The sequence below is a fragment of the Asterias rubens genome, chromosome 5 (genome assembly GCF_902459465.1).
Source record: "Asterias rubens chromosome 5, eAstRub1.3, whole genome shotgun sequence".
NCBI classification, from domain to species: domain Eukaryota; kingdom Metazoa; phylum Echinodermata; class Asteroidea; order Forcipulatida; family Asteriidae; genus Asterias; species Asterias rubens.
The window spans coordinates 7,874,391-7,897,891 of NC_047066.1; the positions used below are offsets into that span (position 1 = coordinate 7,874,391).

At 39.6% G+C, this 23,501-nt stretch overlaps 2 protein-coding genes across 2 annotated transcripts; both read right to left on the reverse strand.

Annotated features, from left to right (window-relative positions):
* Positions 1-2,282: 2,282 nt before the first annotated feature.
* On the reverse strand, positions 2,283-11,802 carry LOC117290114 (tenascin-R-like). The gene is made up of 5 exons (XM_033771368.1): positions 11,491-11,802; positions 10,625-10,777; positions 4,905-5,641; positions 3,968-4,241; positions 2,283-3,324 (listed from the first exon to the last, which is right to left on the reverse strand). The coding sequence occupies exons 1-5, from the start codon at positions 11,534-11,536 to the stop codon at positions 3,038-3,040; spliced, it is 1,497 nt and encodes a 498-aa protein (XP_033627259.1). The 5' UTR covers positions 11,537-11,802; the 3' UTR covers positions 2,283-3,037.
* Positions 11,803-15,387: 3,585 nt separating this feature from the next.
* On the reverse strand, positions 15,388-20,089 carry LOC117290115 (mucin-2-like). The gene is made up of 5 exons (XM_033771369.1): positions 20,020-20,089; positions 18,783-18,935; positions 17,653-18,329; positions 16,985-17,264; positions 15,388-15,815 (listed from the first exon to the last, which is right to left on the reverse strand). Exons 1-5 carry the CDS (start codon positions 20,087-20,089, stop codon positions 15,520-15,522), a joined length of 1,476 nt encoding a protein of 491 aa, XP_033627260.1. The 3' UTR covers positions 15,388-15,519.
* Positions 20,090-23,501: the final 3,412 nt, after the last annotated feature.

A 23,501-nucleotide genomic window follows, 5' to 3' on the forward strand; every position in this document is an offset into this window, starting at 1 on the left:
ATGATTACATGTATATCACAGGGGTTTACTCCTCTGCACCATACTTTTGGTGTACTTGGTGGTTTTACGAATCCTGCAATGGTGTAACTTCGGTAAAAACAGAATCGTATCAACACATCACTCTTTATCCCGATGCAATAAAGCACCACGGATGTTAATCCTGGGGATGAGCCCCGCCCCACCCCCATTTTTGGAGGGGGCGGTCAATACCATCATCAACAGAGAATCGAGGTGGCTAAACTCCAATATTGAGAAAAGAATGATCAAAATCACATACAATGTGCACGCTATAATTGTCTCTTATAGATTAATATACCATGGAATGACTACCCTCTATCCAACACACAGCTAGCATACACTCCCTCTCCCTGACCGCACCCATGTACTCAACATACCCCAAAATTTCACCCATTGAAAACTTCATACTTGACCGGAACATAATGCCCTAAGGAATTTCTGGGGGGGGGAGGGGGAACTTACCACTGCAGACCCAAATAAGGCAAAGCATTTAAAACAAAGACACAGAATAACTACCTACTGGCCCTGCTAAGCTCACAGCTACTGAGGAGGGAAATACTATATACACATGTCTCCATGAGGTTAAATTCTGACAATTACAATAAACTTAGTTATTATTATTATAAGGTGCTGTAAAAGAAATGCATGGGGTGCGAATTGCATGCAACTGGGCAGCCGTTGATTTCCACCGAACTCGTCCAAACTTATTAATAATCTGAGGACCTTAGGCCGAGTTAGATTCCTGATAGACGATAGGAAATGTTGAACCCGCCCTAAATTAGGGCTCCTGAGCAAGGACGACTTACTCGTCCTGACTCGGTGTGGGATTAATCCTAGCGTTTCATGAAATCGGCTGCAGGGGAAGTTTACGCCGCGTCCCAGACTTGTCATCCCGAAAAAGGAATAAAAATAAGTTAGGGTGAGCTCAGCAGCAGAGAACGTACTGGTGTTTTTTTTTGTAAATCAATGAGATACAGAATTAAAACTGCTTATAAACTTTTAAGATTATGCAAAATAAGGGTACCGTGTGACTATTTACCACGTTGTCATTATATATAAAAACATCACTTCACTTACAATACATTTTGGTGCATACGGTACATTAGGCCTTTATCGCCGTGTGCTTGGCAGAGAACGTACCGTGTTTTTTTTTTTTTTTTTTTTTATTATTAATTATAGACACATAATTAAAACTGCTTAAAGACAATGGACACTATTGGTAATTGTCAAAGACTAGTCTTCACAGTTGGTGTATCTCAACATATGCATAAAGTAACAAACCTGTGAAAATTTGAGCTCAATCGGTCGTTGAAGTTGCGAGATATTAATGACAGAAAAAACACCCTTGTCGCACGGAGTTGTGTGCTTTCAGATGCTTGATTTCGAGACCTCAAATTCTAAATCTGAGGCCTCGAAATCAAATTCGTGGAAAATTATTACTTTCTCGAAAACTACGTCACTTCAGAGGGAGCCGTTTCTCACAATGTTTTATACTATCAACCTCTCCCCATTACTCGTAACCAAGTAAGGTTTTTATGATGATAATTATTTTGAGTAATTACCAATAGTGTCCACACTGCCTTTAAATATAAACTTTTAAAATGATGCAAAAAACAGGAATCGTGTAACTATCTACCACATTGTCGTTATAATATAAGAACATCACTTAATTTACAATATATTTTGTTGCTATGTACATTAGGCCTAAATCGCCGTGCGCTCGTCAGAGAACGTACCGTCCAAAGTGCGCTGCGCCCGACAGGTCGAGGTATCACCGGAGAAGGACCGAACGTGAGCTCTGCAGAAAGATGATAGAGCAATCACCACAATCTTTCCGAGAATATCGAACTTAAACTTCCACCCTGGTGGACAATTACATTATGCATGCCACAAAGGAATCGAACGAGTATTCTAGCCGCAAAAAATAAACATTTCTTAGCTTTTCCCAATGATATTTTGTTTACGACCTCCGGCCTGCTATGAAACGAATATACTGAGATTGCGCTATAAAGGACGGTCCTTACTACAGAGCAGAGTGTTGCGAAAACAATCTAGCTTAAAGCTGTGTGATCTGGGCCAATTTCATAGAGCTGCTTAGCACAAAAATTTGCTTAGTATTAAATTTCTTCCTTGATAAAAACAGGATTACCAACCAAATTTTCATTTGTTGCATATTGCTTGTTACAGGTATTCAGCTGTTGTTTGCTTATCCTGAAAATCACACGGAAATTTGGTTGGTAATCCTGTTTTTATCAAGGCAAAAAATGTGATGCTAAGCAAATGTTGGTGCTTAGCAGCTCTATGAAATTGGGCCATGATCTGCATTGTATTGCATGCGATTCCTCTCACTGCATATGTACTATTATGTTTTTCTTTAAAACATGAAATCTATAAAAGCATACAAAGCCTCGTACTACAAACTACAAATCCTCGTACATGCATTCAGCATAATACGCTGAAAGTATGTGAATCTCTGCCAACAAGTTTCAAAAATCTGAAAAATTTCTGATAAATTAATCCCGTGTAGTCTTTGAGTTGTTTACAATACATCCAAATATTAAAGAGCGCGTGTGCCAACCTCTAGCTCGTGACCTATAAGGCGTCATGACGTCACCTTCACAATAGTCGCAGCTATGCAATTTCGGGAAGTGAAATGTTCCGCATGTGTTACACAGTACAGTGCGCATTTTAGGCGATGCCGCATTTATAACCGTGTCCGAATAAGTGGCTACAGCTACGGCTATGGCTAGATGTCTGCGTCATCATGTGTTGAAGTATAGGACGTCCTTAAAAACTCCCTTAACAATAGTCGCAGCCGTAGCTGAGTATAGCCGCCAATTCGGACAAAGGACTATCCCCGGCGGTATTTTTGTGTGTGAAGGGTTCCCTTTGTTTTATTTAAGAACAAAGGCTCCCATTTGAAAAGCACTACGACAGCGGCGATGTTGGTGTACGGGAAACCAATTATTTATCTCCCCGGCGATTGAGGCATACCATTATAGCGCGTGTGACGTCATAGCTAGGAGACGCGCCGCATTTTCAAATCAGTTTCTACAAATATGAAACCTGCGTATTTACTCCACGTTATACCACGTACAAAGGCTAGACTCCCCGTCAGCCCCTGGCCGTACTCTCCGTTTAGATTACTGTACAGAATCGAATCAACAGACTCTGTGCCGCAGGTGTCGAACCACCAGCCCCCCTTCAGCGAGTCAGCGCAGTTCAGCCCAGTGTCCTGGTCGTTGTCACTGTCGTAGGTCGTGAAGGGGTGTCCGTTGCCCGCTTGCGGCGGTGAAAGAGAATCTTCTGTGGTGGATGAAATAAAATTAGAATAATTTATTAATTATAAATAAGCAATATTGTGAACAACCAAGTCGACCCGTTTAAACAATTATTAATCAATCAGCACAGATGGAATTGTGTGTTAAATTGCGTTAAACACCGTTACAGGGTCGAGACCAGAGCAACGAACTCAAACTCTGGTGTTTCTGTTTTGCAGAGTGTGGGTTCGAATCCCGGCCATTACACTCTTGTTTCCTTGAGCAAGACACGAAATTATAATTGCTTCTCTCCACCCAGGGGTAAATTGGTACCTGAGAGGGCAGAGTTTTTTCTTGCGATTGATTTATCCCAGTGCGCTACATTATTTGGCACACAGGCTGTATACTCCCCACGGAGCTGAGATGGTTTTTTTTAAATGAATTAAAATAAAGTCCAGTGACCAGGGGTACTGAGAAGCGCTTTGAGACTCCCTTCGGGTGTATAAAGCGCTATATTATTATTAGTTTCAGACCGAACAAAGAAACTTATACAGAAATTTCCATGGCCCATCATTGTGGAGATTTATATTATAACAAAACCCCAAAACATGATGATGCTGCTGCTGCTGCTGCTGCTGCTGCTGCTGCCGCTGCGTTGTATCAATGGCTATAGGAAAGCTCATGCTTACGGATATATGCTGCTCCGCTATATACCAAACTCAGACTGTACAGTTCTCCAGTTATACGGAATTGGTCATACAGAGCAAATCGATCTGTTGCTCTTGTCGCTTCATTTCGAACAATGTTCACCCTCATCTGCCATTCCTGGTCTACTGGTTCAGTGAGACGACGGAGGATCTCGTTCCCCAGCCAGAACGACCCTTCCTTGTCACCGAAACCATCCCTATACTCGGCCCAGCTGCGGATGAAACTCACCGTTCCGTCCACGCGTCTCTGGAAAACCTGCACACAAAAGTTACACAGTGGGGAATTACAAAAAGTAGAGTACCGAGATTTCACAAAGAGTGACAACCAGTCTTATCTCGAGTTTGGACGAATTGCTCGTCCAGTTAGGACGAGTAATACTTGTCCTAACTTAGGACCAGCCTTGAGTTTTCAATATCTCCTTGGACTAGTCCTTTTAAGAGTGAAAACTCTTAAAAAATCGACCCCAGGTTGCCAGCTTTGGGGTTCAAAAAACCCCAGATAATTTCTCTTTCTGAAAAAGGTAATGGGAGGTTGGAAACAAAAATTCTTGTACATGTGCAGTAGGTGGGCATCAACGAAGATAGCTCCATGGATTTTATTAGAATCCAGCTAAGGTTAATAAGCTGCTGAGACGTAGTCTATGTTCAAGACGTAATACTCGGGATATTGGACGCCCAGTATAATGATTCGAACACGCGGTGCACCATTTAAGAATGTTTTTATTGTGAGTTATAGATATAAATGGTTTATTATTTTAAAATGCAAAAGAATACATAACGATCAAAATATTGAATTGCGTCTAAATTTACCTAAATCAATAAATATTGAATTGCGTCTAAATTTACCTAAAATCAATAGTTGGGTGGCTATTAAAACGCTTCCGATAGAGATCACAGACAATCCCCAAAATATACTTACGATCCAGGCTTTTGAGTCAGTGGTCATGTCACACCTGACCTCCAGCCCGCCTGGGTAGCTTGTTGGGTAGATTGTGTACACACCACTCACTGTATTGCCAGCATCTAATAAGGCCTGGCAGTCAGCTGCGGCTCCCGGAGGTGGCGTTGGAGCAATAGTGGGTGCCTCGCTGGTCGTAATTGGCGGCTGCGGTGCGGTGGTCGTGGTTGGTGGGTCGGTAGTCGTAGTTGGCGGGTCGGTAGTCGTAGTTGGCGGGTCTGTGGTCGTGGTTGGCGGGTCGGTGGTCGTAGTTGGCGGGTCGGTGGTCGTGGTTGGCGGGTTGGTGGTCGCAGAAGGTGGTTCGGTGGTCGCAGTTGGCGGTTTGGTGGTCGTGGTTGGCGGGTCGGTGGTCGTAGAAGGTGGGTCGGTGGTCGCAGTTGGCGGGTTGGCGGTCATTGTAGGCTGGTCGGTGGTCGTAGTTGGCGGGTCGGTGGTCGTTGTTGGCGGGTTGGTGGTCGCAGAAGGTGGTTCGGTGGTCGCAGTTGGCGGTTTGGTGGTCGTGGTTGGCGGGTCGGTGGTCGTAGAAGGTGGGTCGGTGGTCGCAGTTGGCGGGTTGGCGGTCATTGTAGGCTGGTTGGTGGTCACAGTTACCGGGCTGGTGGTCTTGGTTAGCGAGTTGGTGGTCGTAGTTTGCTGGTGAGTAGTCGTAGTTGACGCCTTGGTGCTTGTGCGGGTGGATGTATTTGGCGGTTTGGTGACTGGAGAAGGCGAATAAGGTGCCGCACAGAAAGAAACAAATTTCAGAACAGGAGAATTTAAAAAATGAGGTAGTTCTAAATAAAATGATTTAAACTAATTCTCTAAATTCCTTCCATTTGTACACTCTTTTATACACATGTGACATCACAGGTCACAACGTCTATTATAGTCAAATTATTAAAAACACTCGCTATTTTGTAAAAAAATTACGCTCCCGTCTCCGCCATTAAGATGGATGGGTGCGAGGAAACATACAATTCGCCTAGTCCCAGAACCTCATCACATGATTTAGCGTATATACACACAGAATGTTCATATACATAATCAAATTTATTATACCAATTCGCATGAGGTATCGAAATCCAGCATGAAAGCACACAACTTACATTATTATCTCGCAACTTCAACGACCAATTGAGTAAATATTTTCACAGGTTTGTTATTTTGTGCGTATGTTGGGATAGCCTACACCAAGTGAGAAGACTGGTCTTTGACAATTACCAAAGGTGTCCGGTGTCTCTAGGGAGTAAATTTCAATACCCAAGTTTTCGCTGCGTACTTTAGACAGTGGACTATTGGTAAATACTCAAAATAATTATTAGCATAAATCCTTACTTGGTAACGAGTAATGGGGAGCTGCTGATAGTACTAAAAAACAGAGTGAGAAATGGCTCCCTCTGAACTGATGTAGTTTTCGAGAAAGAAGTGATTTTCCACGAATTGGATTTCGAGACCCCTGATTTAGAACTTGAGGTCTCGAAATCAAGCATCTGAATGCACACAACTTCGTGTGACAATGATGGGTTTTTTTCTTTCATAGTTATCTCTCAACTCCGACGACCAATCAAGCTCAAATTTTCACAGGTTTATTATTTTATGCATATGTTGAGATACACCAAGTGAGAAGACTGGTCTTTGACAATTACCAACAGTGTCCAGAGTCTTTAAAGAAATGTTTTGAAGTTTTTGTGAATTACATGAGACCGATTTATGTCGTATTACCTTGTAATATTAGTAATACTTCGTGCTGCGTTGGCAACTTGAATATTGTCAAGGACGGGATAAAAATTAATTATTCATTCTGTTCCATCAACCATCATTTTCATTGTTGGTGTAAAACAACGAAATAATATTAATGCCCACCGTCGTTAAGGTTGCCGTGACAACAAATTATATTTACACAAACACAAACCAGTTTTGCGGGAAGAGTGATGAATTATCCATTACTCGTTTGTAATTCCGTCTATAGTGCAGATGAGTCAGGACAATAAAAAAGGGGATAATTTCCAAAAAGCCATCGTCAAGGTGAAATTCACCATTGTTTTCAGCGAACACACCATTCAACCGACCTTGGCCCAAATTCATAAAGCCTGTACATGCACAGAAAGGTACTGCGTTACAGATAGAAACAGGTTACCGGCCTATATTACTTTAAAGGCACTGGTCATTATTGGTAATTCCTAAAAATTATTTTGAGCATTATAAAACGTATTACTTGCATGGTGAAGAGCTATGGAGAGCTGTTGAAAGAAATAACACATTGTGAGAAACGTTTCTCTCTGAAGTAACGTACGGCTTTTGAGATAGAGGTAATTTCTATAGTTGGTAGTTGTCAAAGACTAGTCTTCTCACTTGGTGTATCCCAACAAATGCATAAATTAACAAACCTGTGAAAATTTGAGCTCAATCGGTCATCGAAGTTGCGAGATAGTAATGAACAAAACACCGTTTCTCGCAATGTTTTATAACATCAACTTCTCCGGCCATTACTCGTTGCCAAGAAAAGTTGTATGCTTATAACTATTTTGAGCAATTACCAATAGTGCCCAATGCCTTTAAAATACTTCAGGCCTGAAGCCTTTTAAGGCATCTGAAAGCACACGCAAGAAGGATTTTTTGATCATTATCCTCTTGCAACTTTGATGACAAATCAATTGAATCAAACAAATTACAGATTTGTTATTTGATGCATATTTACGGATACACCAAGTGAGAATACTGGTCTTTAGCAATCACCAGCTTGAGGCGTCCATCCCTTTAGTTTACACTCTTGTGACTGGTGTCCCACTAATTTTTTTGCTAAGCAAAGTAATTAGTCAAGCGGTATTTTCTGCTTAGCAGCTTTATGCAATTAGGCCCTTTTAAAATTTAAACAAAGTGGAGTTGTCAAATTACAAGCAGCAACAAGATGTTAAAGACTATGGTCCAATGTCATGGCTCTGTTTCATTCTGCGCATGCAATCACCTTTCTTCGCTTACAGGGAAAGCGAAAAATGTATAGGGAAGCAACCATCCCCTGCTTCCGTAATTACCGATTATTTGCTTACGGTAAGCAGACTAGGCCTCTTTGAAAGGGCAAGGCCATTTTAATTTTGTAAAGGGCACTTCCATTGTAAAATCTTACAGTGCTATTCACACGATAGCTATTTAGCTAGGGTCTCTTGCTTAATTTTAGCATGGTTGTAAAATGTATAGCAATGTTTGACAAAATTTCGGAAGAGAACTTGGAAAATAGAACAAATCGTGGTCCTTTCAGATTTTGTAAAATTGTACAACCATATTCTACAATTTAGCAAAGGACCTAAATTGCTCACGTGTGAAAAGGGTTTGTGTGACATTTTCAAAGGGGCACCAAGGCCAAGACCAGGGGCATCGCAGGCCATGGCCTACGTGGCATCCTTGTAGTTCAAGGGCTGCCAGAGCAACAACACTAGGCCCTGTCAAGAAATTCAACAAAAGAAAAACAAGTGGTACCCGGGGTAGTCAATTCTATTCTCTCGAGTTTGACAGCATTTCCTTCAGAAATGTTTGTTTCAGAAGATTGGTGTCATACGGGTTTGGACTTCAAGGGGGTTTGCGGCATTTAAACTAGACAATATTGATTGTTCTTCTCCTTCAATAATTCACAAATTGTGTACTTACACATTTAAAGGAAAATTATCTGTCCCTACCTTTGGTTTTCGGAATTGTACGGCTGTTTTTAAACCATAAGTTTAACAAAACTAACTTCACCTTCAAAAGGTTGATATTTCATTTTGCAGATTTCGCTGAAAATCCAGAGCAAAAAATTAATACGCACACAGGAAGAATAATCCCCTTTACAAAATCTGAGAATCGCTACTGATCAAAAGTGACCGTCTGATATATTCTCACTTGGTGTACATAAACACAACATGTTTTTAAACATGACAACTCTGCTAACATTTGGACTTAATTGGTCATCGAAGTTGCAAGAAAATAATTAAAGAAAAACACGCCTTGTTATACTGTACTAATTTGTGTGCTTTCAGAGGCCAAATAAACAATTTCAGACCTGTGTTATTTGAGTGAAAAATTACTTCTTTCTCATCAACTACAATACTCCACGGAGGCAGCCGTTTCGCACGATGTTTATACTGTCAAAAACTCCCCATTGCTCTACACCAAGTATAGGTTTTCTCGGCCAAATTCGGCAAATGAGCAGTCAATTTCATTTTCATGCGTTCGAATTTAAGCTGTTTGCCTCTCCAGTTGTTACTGCGTTTCATATTCAGAATTCGGCCATTTAATTTCGTTTTGGGGCGAATCAAATTTCTTTAGCACTCTGTTCAATTTAGCATAGCGTCATTCTTTTTTTGTGTCACACACGCCTCAAGAAGCGTCTACGAATTTGAATGCTGCTTTGATGAACTGTTAAATTGAATGATTATTTTGTTAATTCGAATGACGCAACATTACATTTGACTAATCCTAAAACGAAATCGAAAGACCCTTTTGAGTAGCATTCAATTTTGCGCGAAAATAGCTTGGTGGTTAAAATGCTCATTTTCCGAAATTGACCGAGAAAACCTATATTAAAGTTTTTATGCTGACAATTATTTTGAATAATTACCAATAGGCGGTCCAGTGCCTCTAAAGACACTGGACACTATTGATAATTGTCAAACACCAGTCTTCTCACTTGGTGTATCTCAACATTTTATTCATAAAATAACAAACATGTGAAAATTTTAGCTCAATTGTTCTTCGAAGTAGCGAGATAATATTGAAAGAAAAAACACCCTTGTCACGCGAAGTTGTGTGTTTTCAGATGTTTGTTTTTGGGACGTCAAAGTCTTATTCTGAGGTCCCGAAATCAAATTCGTGGAACATTACTTCTATCTCAAAAACTACATTACTTCAGAGGGAGCCGTTTCTCACAATGTTTTATACTATCAACAGCTCTCCATTACTCGTTACCAAGTAAGATTTATGCTAAATATTATTTTGAGTTATTACCAATAGTGTCCACTGGTATGGACGTCAAGGGGGGCTTTAACATTTTGACTCAATTGGTCGTCGAAGTTGCAAGAAAATAGTTAAAGATAAAAACACCCATATTGCACTATTAATTTGTGTGCTTTCAGATGCCCAATAAAAGGCTTCAAGCCTGAAGTCTTCTGCTATTTGAGTGAGAAATTACTTCTTCCTCAACAACTACAATACTCCACAGAGGGAGCCGTTTCTTACGATGTTTTGTACTACCTAAAACTCTCTCAATTGCTCGATGCCAAGTATTAAAGTTGTTATGCTGACTGACAACTATTTTGAGTAATTGCCAATAGGCGGTCAAATTTAAACACACTGGGCACTATTGAAAATTGTATAACAAACCTGTGAAAATTTGAGCTCAATTGGTCGTCGAGGTTGCGAGATCACTCTGAAAGAAAAAACACCCTTTTCACACGAAGTTGTGTGCTTGAGACTTTAAAGTCTAATAATTATCTGAGAACTCGAAATCAAATTCGTGTAAAATTACTTCTATCTCGAAAACTACGTTACTTCAGAGGGAGCCGATTCTCACAATGTTTTATACCATCGACATCTCCTAATGACTCGGTTTTATGCTAATAATTATTTTGAGTAATTACCAATAATGTCCATCTGCCTTTAATGATTAATATTCCATCAAATTCACTGAAATACTGCCAGACATCTGTGACATTCGATTATAAGATACTAACCTTTCGGTGTAGTCTTAAGACCAGGACATCTTTTCTTGATCTCTTTAAGGAATGACTTCACCCAGGCGTATGGAGAACCTTCGTCGCCATCAAAGTGATGTAGCGGGCAGCGATAACACAGACCCATGCCCTCATCTGTCGTAGCCAAACTGACTAAGAAAATAAGACACATGTCTTTAAGACACTGGACACTATTGGTCATTGTCAAAGACCAGTCTCCTCACTTGGTGTATCTCAATTTATGCATAAAATAACAAACCTTTGAGCTCAAATGGTCGTCAAAGTTGCGAGATAATAATGAAAGAAAAAATACCCTTGTCACACGAAGTTGTGTGCATTCAGATGCTTAATTTCTTACCGCACCTGGATGTTGGTGAACTGGGGGGGGGCGCATAATATCAATGATAACTGTGCCATCACCTCCTTCCATATTACGGTAGTGTTTAAGGTCAAATGTCAAGCTTTCAAATACGGGGGGAGTCTTTGACCCGCCTAGAAAGGTGTCTGATCTATCTCCGCACCTCAAACCAATATTTTAGGGCTCAATAGTGTGAAAGTATTATTTGCCAAATTAAAGGGCTTTATATAAAATGAGTAGGTTAAATGGCCTTGGATTTCGATCCAAACCGGACCGTCTTCAGAGGCATAAACAAATAAGTATCAATCTACAGAGAAAAGGAATGGGAAAGGCTTAAGAGAAGTGATCCAGAAAAAGCGGGAAAATTAAAGTCAGTTAAAGTTTCTACCCATAGGCCTACTCATTTTATATATGAGTAGGGTATGAGATGGCCTTAGCTTTCAATCCAAACCGGACCTTCTTCATTATATTTTTAATAACTAAATGATTAAGAGCATTATCAACTTACCAAATGCGACTGTGACAAGTGCCACCAAAGCTATAGAAGACGACATCTTGTTGTTACCGATCAATGTCGCTGCCCGTCGTATTCAGTTTTCACGTCGGTCGTATTCCGCAGCAGACAACGACGAGCTGCGAAGTTGCAATGCAAATGTCTTGGGAGCGGAACTCGTCCAATCCAGGCGTGCTTCTATAAACGACGCCTTGCTGCTAATCCTCGGTGATCTCGTTCCCGGGGAGCGCACCAAAGGAGAAAATAAGTTGCCTTTGGAAATTTGAACCGCGTATTTTTCACTAAATTGTGAAAAAGGAGAACATTGACTATTGTCTTTGCCAGCCAAAGCGATTTGGTCCTGATGCACCAAGGGATGATGGTTCAAATGTTAACCTCGTGATGGATCTTGGTCTATTAAAACGATGTGCACTGCAGGCGCAGCCGACTAGTAAATAACATACGGTACATACTAATATTGACAAATACCCGCGTTTTGTAGAGCGGTATTAGAATGACACTCGACAAAAAGCATATCTTTCGTGGGCTGTGCCCGATTTCAGCGTTACTCGACGGCACCTGGCAGCTGACGGCTACTGAAGTACATGCGCTTTACAAGGCGTAGTATTTACTTAGCACATAACACTGTGGTAAGCAGAGACACGAAGTTGGACCATAGCACTGGCGAACCCAGACCCAAGACGGAGCATGTGAGCGCAGAGCATGAAGCCTTTACGGTGTGGGGTTCTGGGGAAAAGTGTTTTCATTCTGTAGATGATATGGTGCAATCTAAGGCAAATGCGAGGCATAAATGATGAAGTAAAAGGAAAAAAAAAAAAAACATAAACAACTAGTTTTGAGCTTTAGAGTTTGGGCCTTTGGGATTTGGGAAGAGACGTAGTGCAGTGTGAGTTCAGGAAAACTGTATCAGTAGTCAGCATTACATTTTAAAGTTTACATCAGAAAAAAGAAGTTTTGAAATTCCAGTTACATCATCAATAAAAACAATGAGGGCTTGGTCGGTTGAGATTTTTTCAATGCGGTATTTACTCTGCATATTAACATTAATGCAAACATAATGTTTCCACTGAGATTGAGGGGTTGCAGTTTTTAATTTTGCTTCTTTACCAAAGGGGGAAATGGATATCATGAAGTTTGGTATTAACTTGCTTTTAATATGACATTTCAAAATCAAAATCAAAATGTATGTTTAGTTTATTGCTTGCAATGGATGTACGCAAGGTTTACGGGGAAATAAGGAGAAAACATATCAGAAACTTCTCAGTGAATATGGCATTAAAGGAAACACAGTCGGATAGCGCCCTTGAAGAAGGTGATTGCGGGCGATAATTTGAATCTAGTCCATGCCCAAGAAATCGCAAAAAAAAAGTAAAATTGTTGTCATGGCTTTAGATGAATCAACAACATAGGCCAAGTAGAGCTTGAGAGTGATGCGACAACTGTGAACTCAGGATTATGTCATTGGGCGGGGAGGGGGGGGGGCATAACGGGTGGATCCGGGGGAGGGGGGCCTTCGTGGTTGAGCTTTTAGCGTTTTGGGGTTTAAAACATCAAGCCATCGTAACCCTATAAAACCAACGAAACACACTTTTAAGCACTTCTGTTCCATGTCAATATTTTAATTCCACTGGAAATATTTCTGTAAACATCAACAAGCTCAAATGAATATTTACTCCCCATAACTCAACTAGGCTGAGTATGCATGTTACCATGGTGATCTCTCTACCCCCATTGATGAAGGGTGGCAGTACATAAAATCCAAGCGAGCCATAGAGCCAGTCTCATGCTCACACAATGCATCGTCCAAGCCACTGCACACAAATACATTGTGATTCAGTATTAACTAAACTGACGTGGTACTCACTTGAAGAGGGAAAGCAATTTAACGCCGGCGATGCGTGAAATATATTAATTTGTTCTGGAAAGATTAATTGGCAAGTTTGTCTTAAAGGCACTGGAGACACTGGACCATTTGGTATCAAAGACCAGTCTTCTCACTTGGTGTACATGTGTTCTAACATAATGCATGAAATAACAAACCTGTGAACATTTGAACTCAATTGCAATTGGTCATCGAAATTTTAAGAGGACAGTGAACGAAAAAACACCCCTGTTGCACATTATTTGTGTCCTTTCAGATGCCTAAAAAAGCTTCAGGTCTGAAGTATTTGAATAATTGAGTGAGAATTACCTCTTTCTCAAATACTTACGTTACTTTTAATTTAGTAATGAGCTGTTTCTCACAATTTTCTATACTATCAACAGCTAATTTAATTTTATTTGCTGTAGATATGTTTGTAGAGGAACAAGCAATCGTTAACCTTTCTCCTCTGAGCAAGAGATGGAAAGCTAAATAAATTAAACATTTCTAAATAAGTGCACCACCTTCATTGTTGTTGCTATCATTATATCATTATGCAGCTCTTATGAACTACTGTTGACATTTTAAGTAGCATGATGTATTACGCTAATAATGTATTGAAATTGTATGCCTAGATTGTCGAGTGATTCTATAGCCACTCAATTCAAGGGGACATAAAAGAAACGTTATTCATATGCAAAGCAAAGGAATCGCACAATACACAGTTCAGTCAAACAAAAATGTTTATGAAATAAGAAATTAAAAACAGTTAAACAATCCCAACGCCCACTTTCAGGCTGTGAGGCAATTCAGTTTCTTTGCTCATATAAGTAGAGGTTGATGTTAAATGCCAAGTATACTTCCTCTAGCTTGTTGCTTATGCAAACTTGTGAGTGTTTGTTTTAAAAAGACCCTCAACCTAATACAGTATTTGTGGCCTACTAGCAGTGACTGAATTAGGCCTCCACTCATAAATACATAGCCCTATATAGGAGTTAATTCTTGCCAAATGCCAGTTATCTGTTTTATTATAGGTTCAAACGGTAAATTTCATAGCGATGCATAGGGGCGATTTATAATTATTGGCTTCCTGCTGAATCACTTTTTCAGTTTTCGAGTGTTTTTTATGTGATGTACTTTTTAGAATGATTCTGGTTTATATTTCAAGTTCTTGTATATATTAATGTCTTGATTTTTAAAACACATGGAAATGGAAAATCATGTTTTTATATCAAGATGAAGACTAATAAATGAATGGGAAAAATTAAAAAAAAACTTATATGCGCTGAACGGTCAAACCGTTCGAGTATAGGCGCGAGACTCTTGCAGAATCAAAGAGACAGAGAAAATGAACATGTTGAGAATATACATGTCTAGATTGTTTCTACAAAGAACTAAGATTTATCTTAAAAGGAGTTGTCAGTACTATCTACCATTGCTAATTGTACAATGACATCACACTCTGCTTAGCAGTTAAGGTAGATTCGCACTCAAGATCAATATTAGCTATTTGTGAAATCGGAATGTTTAAAAAAAAACAAAAAACAATGGAATAAGTCTTTGAATTGAAATCTTAATGATATTAACAATAGGTCATACTCATAGTGAGAAAGACATTATTTTATTGAATAGTTTATTAAAATTTAATGAATTTAATGAAAAGATTTTTCCGTCTTGCATTGTATAACTATTCAGCCAGTAACGATGTATTAAAGCCATTGGACCCTTTCGGTACAGAAAAAAATAAATAAAAGTGCACAGATTTACAAATAACTTACAGGGTTTACAGAAGGCAATGGTGTAAGAATTCTCTTGAAATGTTATTCCATGAAATGCTTTACTTTTTGAGAAAACATTAAAACAATATCAATTCTTGATATCGAGAATGACGGATTTATTTTAAACACATGTCATGACACGGCGAAACGTGCGGAAACAAGGGTGGGTTTTCCCGTTATTTTCTCCCGACTCAGATGTCCGATTGAGCATAAATTTTCACAGGTTTGCTATTTTATATAGAAGTTGTGATATGACGAAGTGTGGGCATTGGACAATACTGTTTACCGAAAGTGTACAATGGCTTTAAGTCACTGCAAATTATAAATCAACAATATTTTCTTGACGTGATTGTAACCAGTGAATTTTGAATACAATAAGATTTTTCATGCGTGACGCATTTTCATTTCAGTGCGCGTTATTTGCTGGTAGATGAAGTTCCACACGATGCCGCGTCCGTACTCATCGACTGGGGGTATCTGAGAATACTCGCCGTTCAGATTACTGTGCGGCCCGACACCCCAGGAGTCGGCTGACGGTGTGCATCGATTGAACCACCAACCTCCCTTCAACTCATCGGCGCAGTTCAGATCGGGTTCGGCATCGTTGTCCTGATCGTGCGTCGTGAAGGGCTGTCCGTTGGATGGTGGTTCACCGCCGGGAGGAGGGGACAGACAATCACCTGAAATAGATACAGATAAATCATATAAAAATAGAGTGACAACTTGTTTAAAAATTAACCATCGTCATTGTCATCATTGTGTTTGTTTCAGGAGAGACTTGTAGCTCTTGCGGTCTCGTCAATAGTTATCTATTTGTTCTAGCCTTCTTGAGTTACAGTGTATTGACCATGAGTAATATTGTTATAATATTTCAAATTAAGTTCATAGTAAATGTACAAATCCCAAACTCAAAACCTGTAATATTTTAACCATAGTCATGCTACCACTTTGACTAAAAGGTTTTGGGGACTCTTTGTAGAACACAAGCACAATAACACTGTCCACAGTAGAATTTAACGCTTTGAATATAGTGATGGTTGAAAGCTTCCCTTAAAATATTACTTGCTGAGGTGTTCTATAGTTTTCGACGTTTTTGTCACGAAAATAATTTTCACCTCAGTGAGATGAAAATTAGATGAAAATTATTTTATCATGTAAAATGTATTTATCATTTACGGTAAATACGTTTTAAATGCTAAAAATAAGACAAACTATTTTTAGCGATATTGTTTTACTAATTTCTCAAAATGTACAGCACCTCAGCAAGCAGGCCTACTATTTTAAGGGAAGCTTTATACTATCGTTTCTTCAAACTGTCTATAATGTCAACTGACCACATTGTATTTTGTGTTACAAAAAGTACCCAGGCCCTTTATATTATGACAAAGTTGAATTCATTTATGTTACAATTCGGGTCTCATTTCAATGCCTAAAAAATATCACAGTGCACTTTCTGAAGATTGTAGGATGACTGTCTAATTATTGTGAAAAGTTATGACAATGCTCAAACACCTCCAGACACTAAGCCCAGTGCTGATGGTTTTGCTTATCATAAATCCAATAGCAACCCACACGCACATTAATATAGAAAGATGAACCGCTGATCTGTTTCCACGCGAAATCAACGTTTATGAGTAATACATTATTTATCTTATTTCGGCCTCTGACTGTTTTCATTTTATTAATCAACCATTTCAATTCAATCAAATGTTAATAGTACATGTAATTCATATAATGCATTTATTACAGCATAGTAATTACCAAAATGGTAATGAAGATACTGATATAACACTTAAACAGCTCACTGAACGCATTCGAACTGTTACAAACTTTGTAATAGCTCACTTACTCAAATCATACGGGGAGCTCAGAGTGCTAAATTCCCCAACATGAAGAGTGTAGTTCTCTCCATCGACACGGAAATCATTATACGCCCCAGACTGGTGGTTTGGCGAACCAGCCACATCTAGCCTCACTCTCATCTGCCATTCCTCGTCTACGGGTTCAGTGAGACGACGGAGGATCTCGTTCCCCAGCCAGAACGACCCTTCCTTGTCACCGAAACCATCCCTATACTCGGCCCAGCTGCGGATGAAACTCACCGTGTCGTCCACGCGTCTCTGGAAAACCTATGAAATAAAATAACGAACTTTTAATTTGATAAAAGGAGGGGCGGAACGGTAGGACTGAAAGAGAGGGGAGGTGAGGGTGTGGCTATAAAGTATAGTCTCAGTATAATGCGTAATAAACACAACGTTTTGCTCATAAAAAAAAAATCAAACAAATATCAAACACCTGCTAATAACCTATAGATGCCATATAACTCACATTGTTGTTATTTTTCCTTTGCAATTAGATAAAACAAAATAAATTTTGTTGTCAAATTTTGAACAATGTCTCAATGACGGTTCTTTTGATAAAAGTGTTAGTATCACCATATATTTATTATGGACTATTACATTTCGAGTTTCAGTTACATTGAATAGAACTAAGTAATCTTTTCAATATACAACTTACTATCCATCCCTCTTCAGAGTTCGTATTCATGTGACAGTAGACCTCCAGGCCGTCAGGATACTGAGATGGGGTGATATTGTATACACCACTCTTGTTGTGACCAGCGTCCAGCCAGGCCTGGCAGTCAACGTATACGGGATTGGTGGACGTCGTAGTAGGTTCAGTGGGTGTAGTTGGTGGAACCGTCGTAGTTGGCGGGTCGATGGTCGTAGTTGGCTGGACAGTGGTCGTAGTTGACGGGTCCTTGTTGGTGGTTAGTGGGTCAGTGGTGGTGGTCGGCGGGTCCGTGGTCGTAGTTGGCGGGTCTTTGTTGGTAGTTGGCGGGTCTGTGGTCGTAGTTGGCGGGTCAGTGGTGGTGGTTGGCGGGTCGGTGGTCGTAGTTGGTGGCTCAGTGCTCGTAGTTGGCGGGTCCGTGGTCGTAGTTGGCGTTTTGCTGACCGTCGAGGTTGGTGGTTCGGTGGTCTTAGGTGAAGGGTTGTTTTTCGTGGTTGACGGTTCACTCACCGTACTTATAAGGTCAGTGGTCGAAGCTGGTGGGTTAGTTGTCGATGTCTTCGGGTTAGTGGTCGATGCCTTTGGGTTAGTGGTCGATGTCATCGGGTTAGTGGTCGATGTCTTTGGGTAAGTGGCTGTAGTTTCGGAGCTGGTGGTCCGGCCAGAGGTAGATCTCTGCGTGCCTAATTTTGAAAAAAAGGACAACATTTTTTTTTTTTCAAACATAAGAGTATATGCTTATGAACAATAAAAACTATTTTTTTAGTAATTGTTTGTCACGATTTATATGTTACAGATTTTCTCTTCAAATATCGCGCCTCGATTGACGTCACGAACAGCGCCCTCTCGGGTCGGGGCCTTCTCCCAAATCTTTAAATAAAATGAGAACCAATTTTTTAGAACAAGTTAGTTAACTGTTATTCATATTCCACTCACCGAAACACATATCTTTATTTTAGTGACAAAGGCTTTTTTAAATAAAATTCCACTTCCAGATGACTTTAATACCACCGCCACCAACAGTTTAGTTGGAGGGAAATCCTCCCTAAATGTCAACAGACGAAAGGCTATTCACTTCTCACCAGATCCCTGAATTACTGCCAGACATTTTGACATTCGAAGCATTAGATACCTACCTTTCGGTGTAGTCTTAAGACCAGGACATCTTCTCTTGATCTCTTGAAGGAATGACTTCACCCAGGCGTATGAAGAGCCTTCGTCGCCATCAAGGTGATGTAGCGGACAGCGATAACACAGACCCATGCCCTCATCTGATGAAGCCGAATGTGCTTCAAAAAGAAAAAGAAAAAAATGTACAAAACCACTCCAAACTGTGCTCCGTAAGCCTCACTCCTTTGTCTAGGTTAAGGGATGTATCTGCGTTGTGCTGAAAACGACAACGTTTACTGCACCCCCTGCGCCTTGGCAAGATGAATTCTTAGATAAGTTATTATAGTCTGGGTCACAATGTTGAAAGAATATTCGGCTGAAATGAAATGAACAAAACAAGATGGTATCACTGTTTGTTTCATTTGACTCTTATCCAGTTATTCTTCTGATTTATTTTACAAAGGAAGTTTTTGTCGGGAGAAAGGATCACAAAACGAAATTTGAACACGGATGTGAAAGTGGCTTACGGGCGTCCGCTATATTCTAAAGCCATATTGAAAGAATTTTCAGCTGATATGAAAATTACTACACAACTAGATAGTATCAATGTATGATTCATTTGAATCACTTATTATCTGGCGGCTGCCAAATAATTATCCGGCGGCGGCCACTTGTTATCCGGCGGCCGCCACATATTTATTCCGCGGCGGCCACTTATTATCCGGCGGCCGCCAGATATATGTTACAAACAATTATTATCGCACTCATGAAAATTGTTATCTCCTGGCACCATCCGGCTTCCGTACTATCCGGCTACCGTAAGGCAATGGTTAAAAACAAACCTTATGTAAAGAACGTGTAGTCTGGATAATTATGTGGCGGCCGCCAGATAAATGTGGCGGCCGCCAGATAAATGGTACAAAAAAAATATTATCGCACTGATGAAAAACTATTTCACTTCTTATCTCCTGGCACTATCCGGCGACCGTAGACAACCCACATCCATGTTTATAAAATGTAGCCAGAGCCACACGAGTGTTTAGCCATTTCTAAGGTATCCATCCACACCCCCCCCCCCCCCCCGGTTGTCATCATCAAGTGTATTAGCCGAAACGGTCGATTCAGTGAGGAGAAATAAAAGCTAAACTGAGGGCAAAAAAGCAAAAACAAAAGTTGAAATTGGAGAGAAGGAAGTGAAGGCGAAAACTACTTCAATTAAGAACAACACGTGATGTAAAAGGAATGTTAAATACATGGAAATACCTCTTGCAAAGGACAACTTGTTTGCTAGTAAAGGAGCTTTAATTCCCACTTTACGAAAGCCACAACTCATGTTTATTTTGAATGTGTAAAACTAACTGACTAATACCCAGTCATCTGATTACGTATTTATTTTAATACATCGAATTGCTTCCCTTATAAGTAGGCCTGACTTCAATTTATAAAGAACACTTGCAGTTCGCTGAGGCGTTAAGGGTGTGACGCGGAGCTGACCTGCAATGGCAGCGCTTGACACAAATCAATCCTGCACAAGAAGCGACAGCGGCAAGACGTGTTTTGAGTCTTTCGTTCTTTCTGTTATTTTGGTTTGACAACAATTTTGAGTTGATTTACGGTATATGTTCCGTCAATGAATCTGTTGACAAATAGATCCATGCTAACACAGCCCGACGAAACCCGCTATAGCATCGCATTCCATTGAAGTTCCAGTAAGTTGCAAATTACTGCACGTTTTCCCGACCAATTTCAACAAAAATTCCATTCATTTCAACTCCTAGCTCATTCAATTTCGTTTGAAAACGAAATAAATGTTCCATGTTCCGATGTAAACACAGTGTGATCTCAGTGTGTTTTCAGTGTGGACCAACTAATTTATATTCAAATCACACATCATTTACACAGTTTCCATAGTTTCAAGATAATGGATAATAATACTATATCTTGATCAGTATCGATATGACGTTGAGTTACCTATAGAAATACTTTTGTAGGTTTTCCAGCCATGTAAAACAAATTGATTTTAAACCCGTGGTTTATCCAATTTCGTTTGTTGAATAATCAGCATTCAGCGTTTAAAAGGAGTTATATTCAATTTCACCATTTTAGCATTCACTGATCAAGTTTGATTGTTCATCTTTATTGGGCAGCAAGATTCATTCTTATTTGTGAAAGACAACACCAAGTGTATAAATAGGTCGAAGAATTGTAACTTGAAATGTTCAAAGATAGTCTTGATTGAATATTATGCATGAAATAGTATGACTAAAACGAATCTGCACGAGAAAAAAACGAAAATCACGACGTTTGCACAAAAACGAAATTGGATGCATTAAAAGCTGAAAGAAACCCTACTTTGAGTGGATTAGGTGTGAGTTTGAAGGCGTAACAAAATTGAAATGATTTAGGCTGAAAATAGTATAACCATTGTGACAAAAATGACGTCATCGACAGTTTAATTTGGGTATAAAGAAATCTAAACCAAGAGCTTACCATAAACAACTGCTAGAAGTGTCACCACGGCCACCTAAAGTGACATCTTGGTTGCCTCTTTTGTCAGTGTCGTCGTTATTCAGAGTCACAATGCACACCTGGTGTTGAGCTACCGATCAGAGGCGGCAATGTTGTGGGGGGAAACGCGAAACATCCAGGCATTTAAAAGGAACCACACGCTGCAGTCTTTCCAGGGTGCTGTTAAATGACTGCATGACTTAAGTATTAATTATTTATTGTGCGTTAACACACCAATCTACCCTTTTATGTTGATGACAGAGTGATTAGTGAATGACAATAACTTAAATTTGTTTCATTGTTTCATTGTTGATAACCAACGGCGTATAGCCGCCACTTACAGGTATCATTAAAAAATCATATAAAACTATGTGTAAATATATTAAAGACAAGTGGAAACTACAGTTAAAATAATTGATAAAAACATTATTTTGATTATATAAAAACAGTACACCAGTACCAACATAAAACAGACTGTGGCACACCAAAACGCACACAAACACACTTCACGACCATTAAAACAAATACGGACGGACGGACGGACGGACGGACAGGCACACGGACAGACCGACAGACAGACAGACAGACAGACAGACCCACAGACACACAGACACACAGACACACAGACACCCACGTGCACACCCACAAACAAAAACACAAACAAACAAACACCAAAACCCCAGCAAACAAACATCCCAACAAACGAAAACGCCTCAACAAACTGACAAATTAAAATTAAATTTAAAAACAAATTCTGACCAAAATTTTAAAAAGGAGACAAAATCCATTAGTTAAAAACACTAAATTATAAAAGAATCAGCAACAACAAAAATAGCAAATTTAATTAGCTGTCTTCGAAACAGTTCAATGTTTTAGCCCCATCGCATGATTTATGAAGCCGGTTATATGAAGATGAACCTCTGCAAACAAACCCTTTTTTGTAACATCAACTCGGCTCATGGGAACATGCATGATGTGCTTGGAAGCTGATCTAGAACGAGCGACGTTCTGGAACATAAAATCTGAAAGGATTAGCAGTGGTTAAATTATATTTGCTGTAGATATGTTTGTAGAGGAACAAGCAATCGTTAACCTTTCTCCTCTGAGCAAGAGATGGAAAGCTAAATAAATTAAACATTTCTAAATAAGTGCACCACCTTCATTGTTGTTGCTACCATTATATCATGATGCAGCTCTTATGAAATACTGTTGACATTTTAATTAGCATGATGTATTATGCTAATAATGTATTGAAATTGTATGCCTAGATTGTTGAGTGATTATATAGCCACTCCATTCAAGGGGACATAAAAGAAACGTTAATCACATGCAAAGCAAAGGAAACGCACAATACACAGTTCAGTCAAACAAAAATGTCTATGAAATAAGAAATTAAAAACAGTTAAACAATCCCAACGCCCACTTTCAGGCTGTGAGGCAATTCAGTTTCTTTGCTCATATTAGTAGAGGTTGATGTTAAATGCCAAGTATACTTCCTCAAGCTTGTTGCTTATGCAAACTTTTGAGTGTTTGTTTTAAAAAGACCCTCAACTCAATCTAGTATTTGTGGCCTACTGGCAGTGACTGAATATTTCCCACAGAGGGCAACATCCGTCTCGGATTTGTGAAGATAAACCAGGCATGCTGTAGTATGGAATTAAAAAATTAGAGTATGAGACTGAAACAAATCTTGAAGCCAACAACCCTGAAACTAATTAAACAAAACGCCGTCCTAGGTTACACAAAATAACAATTATGGATGTATGAATCCCGGGACTCATGTGTCGTCCATTCAATAACCTTTGGATTTAACAATCTTTGTGAAATAAGGCAGTCTTAAAAAACTCGTCTTATCTCGAGTTAGGACTATAATTAAGTTTTTAATAGCTCTAGCAAACAGTTATAGAGGCAACAGTTATGGCGGGGGGAACAGCAAAGAGCCTTCAAAATCTGTGCTGGAGAATGTGGCCTTTTGCATTTGGCCAATTTTCAAATAAAATTGTTTTGTTATGGTTGGCATGCTCAAAGAAATGAAACAGGTGGGTCCGGGGGCCTTTGGGCTCTTAGCTTTTTGCGTTTTGGGGATGACAAATCAAGCCACCTATAATATTCTAAAACAAAACAGAGAAATAGAGATCAATGTATATTCACGGGTTGTTCGAGACTATTTTTATTATACAGTTTTGTCTATTATCAAATGCTAGTTCTGCATAGCGACACATCCACCTGAAAGATCT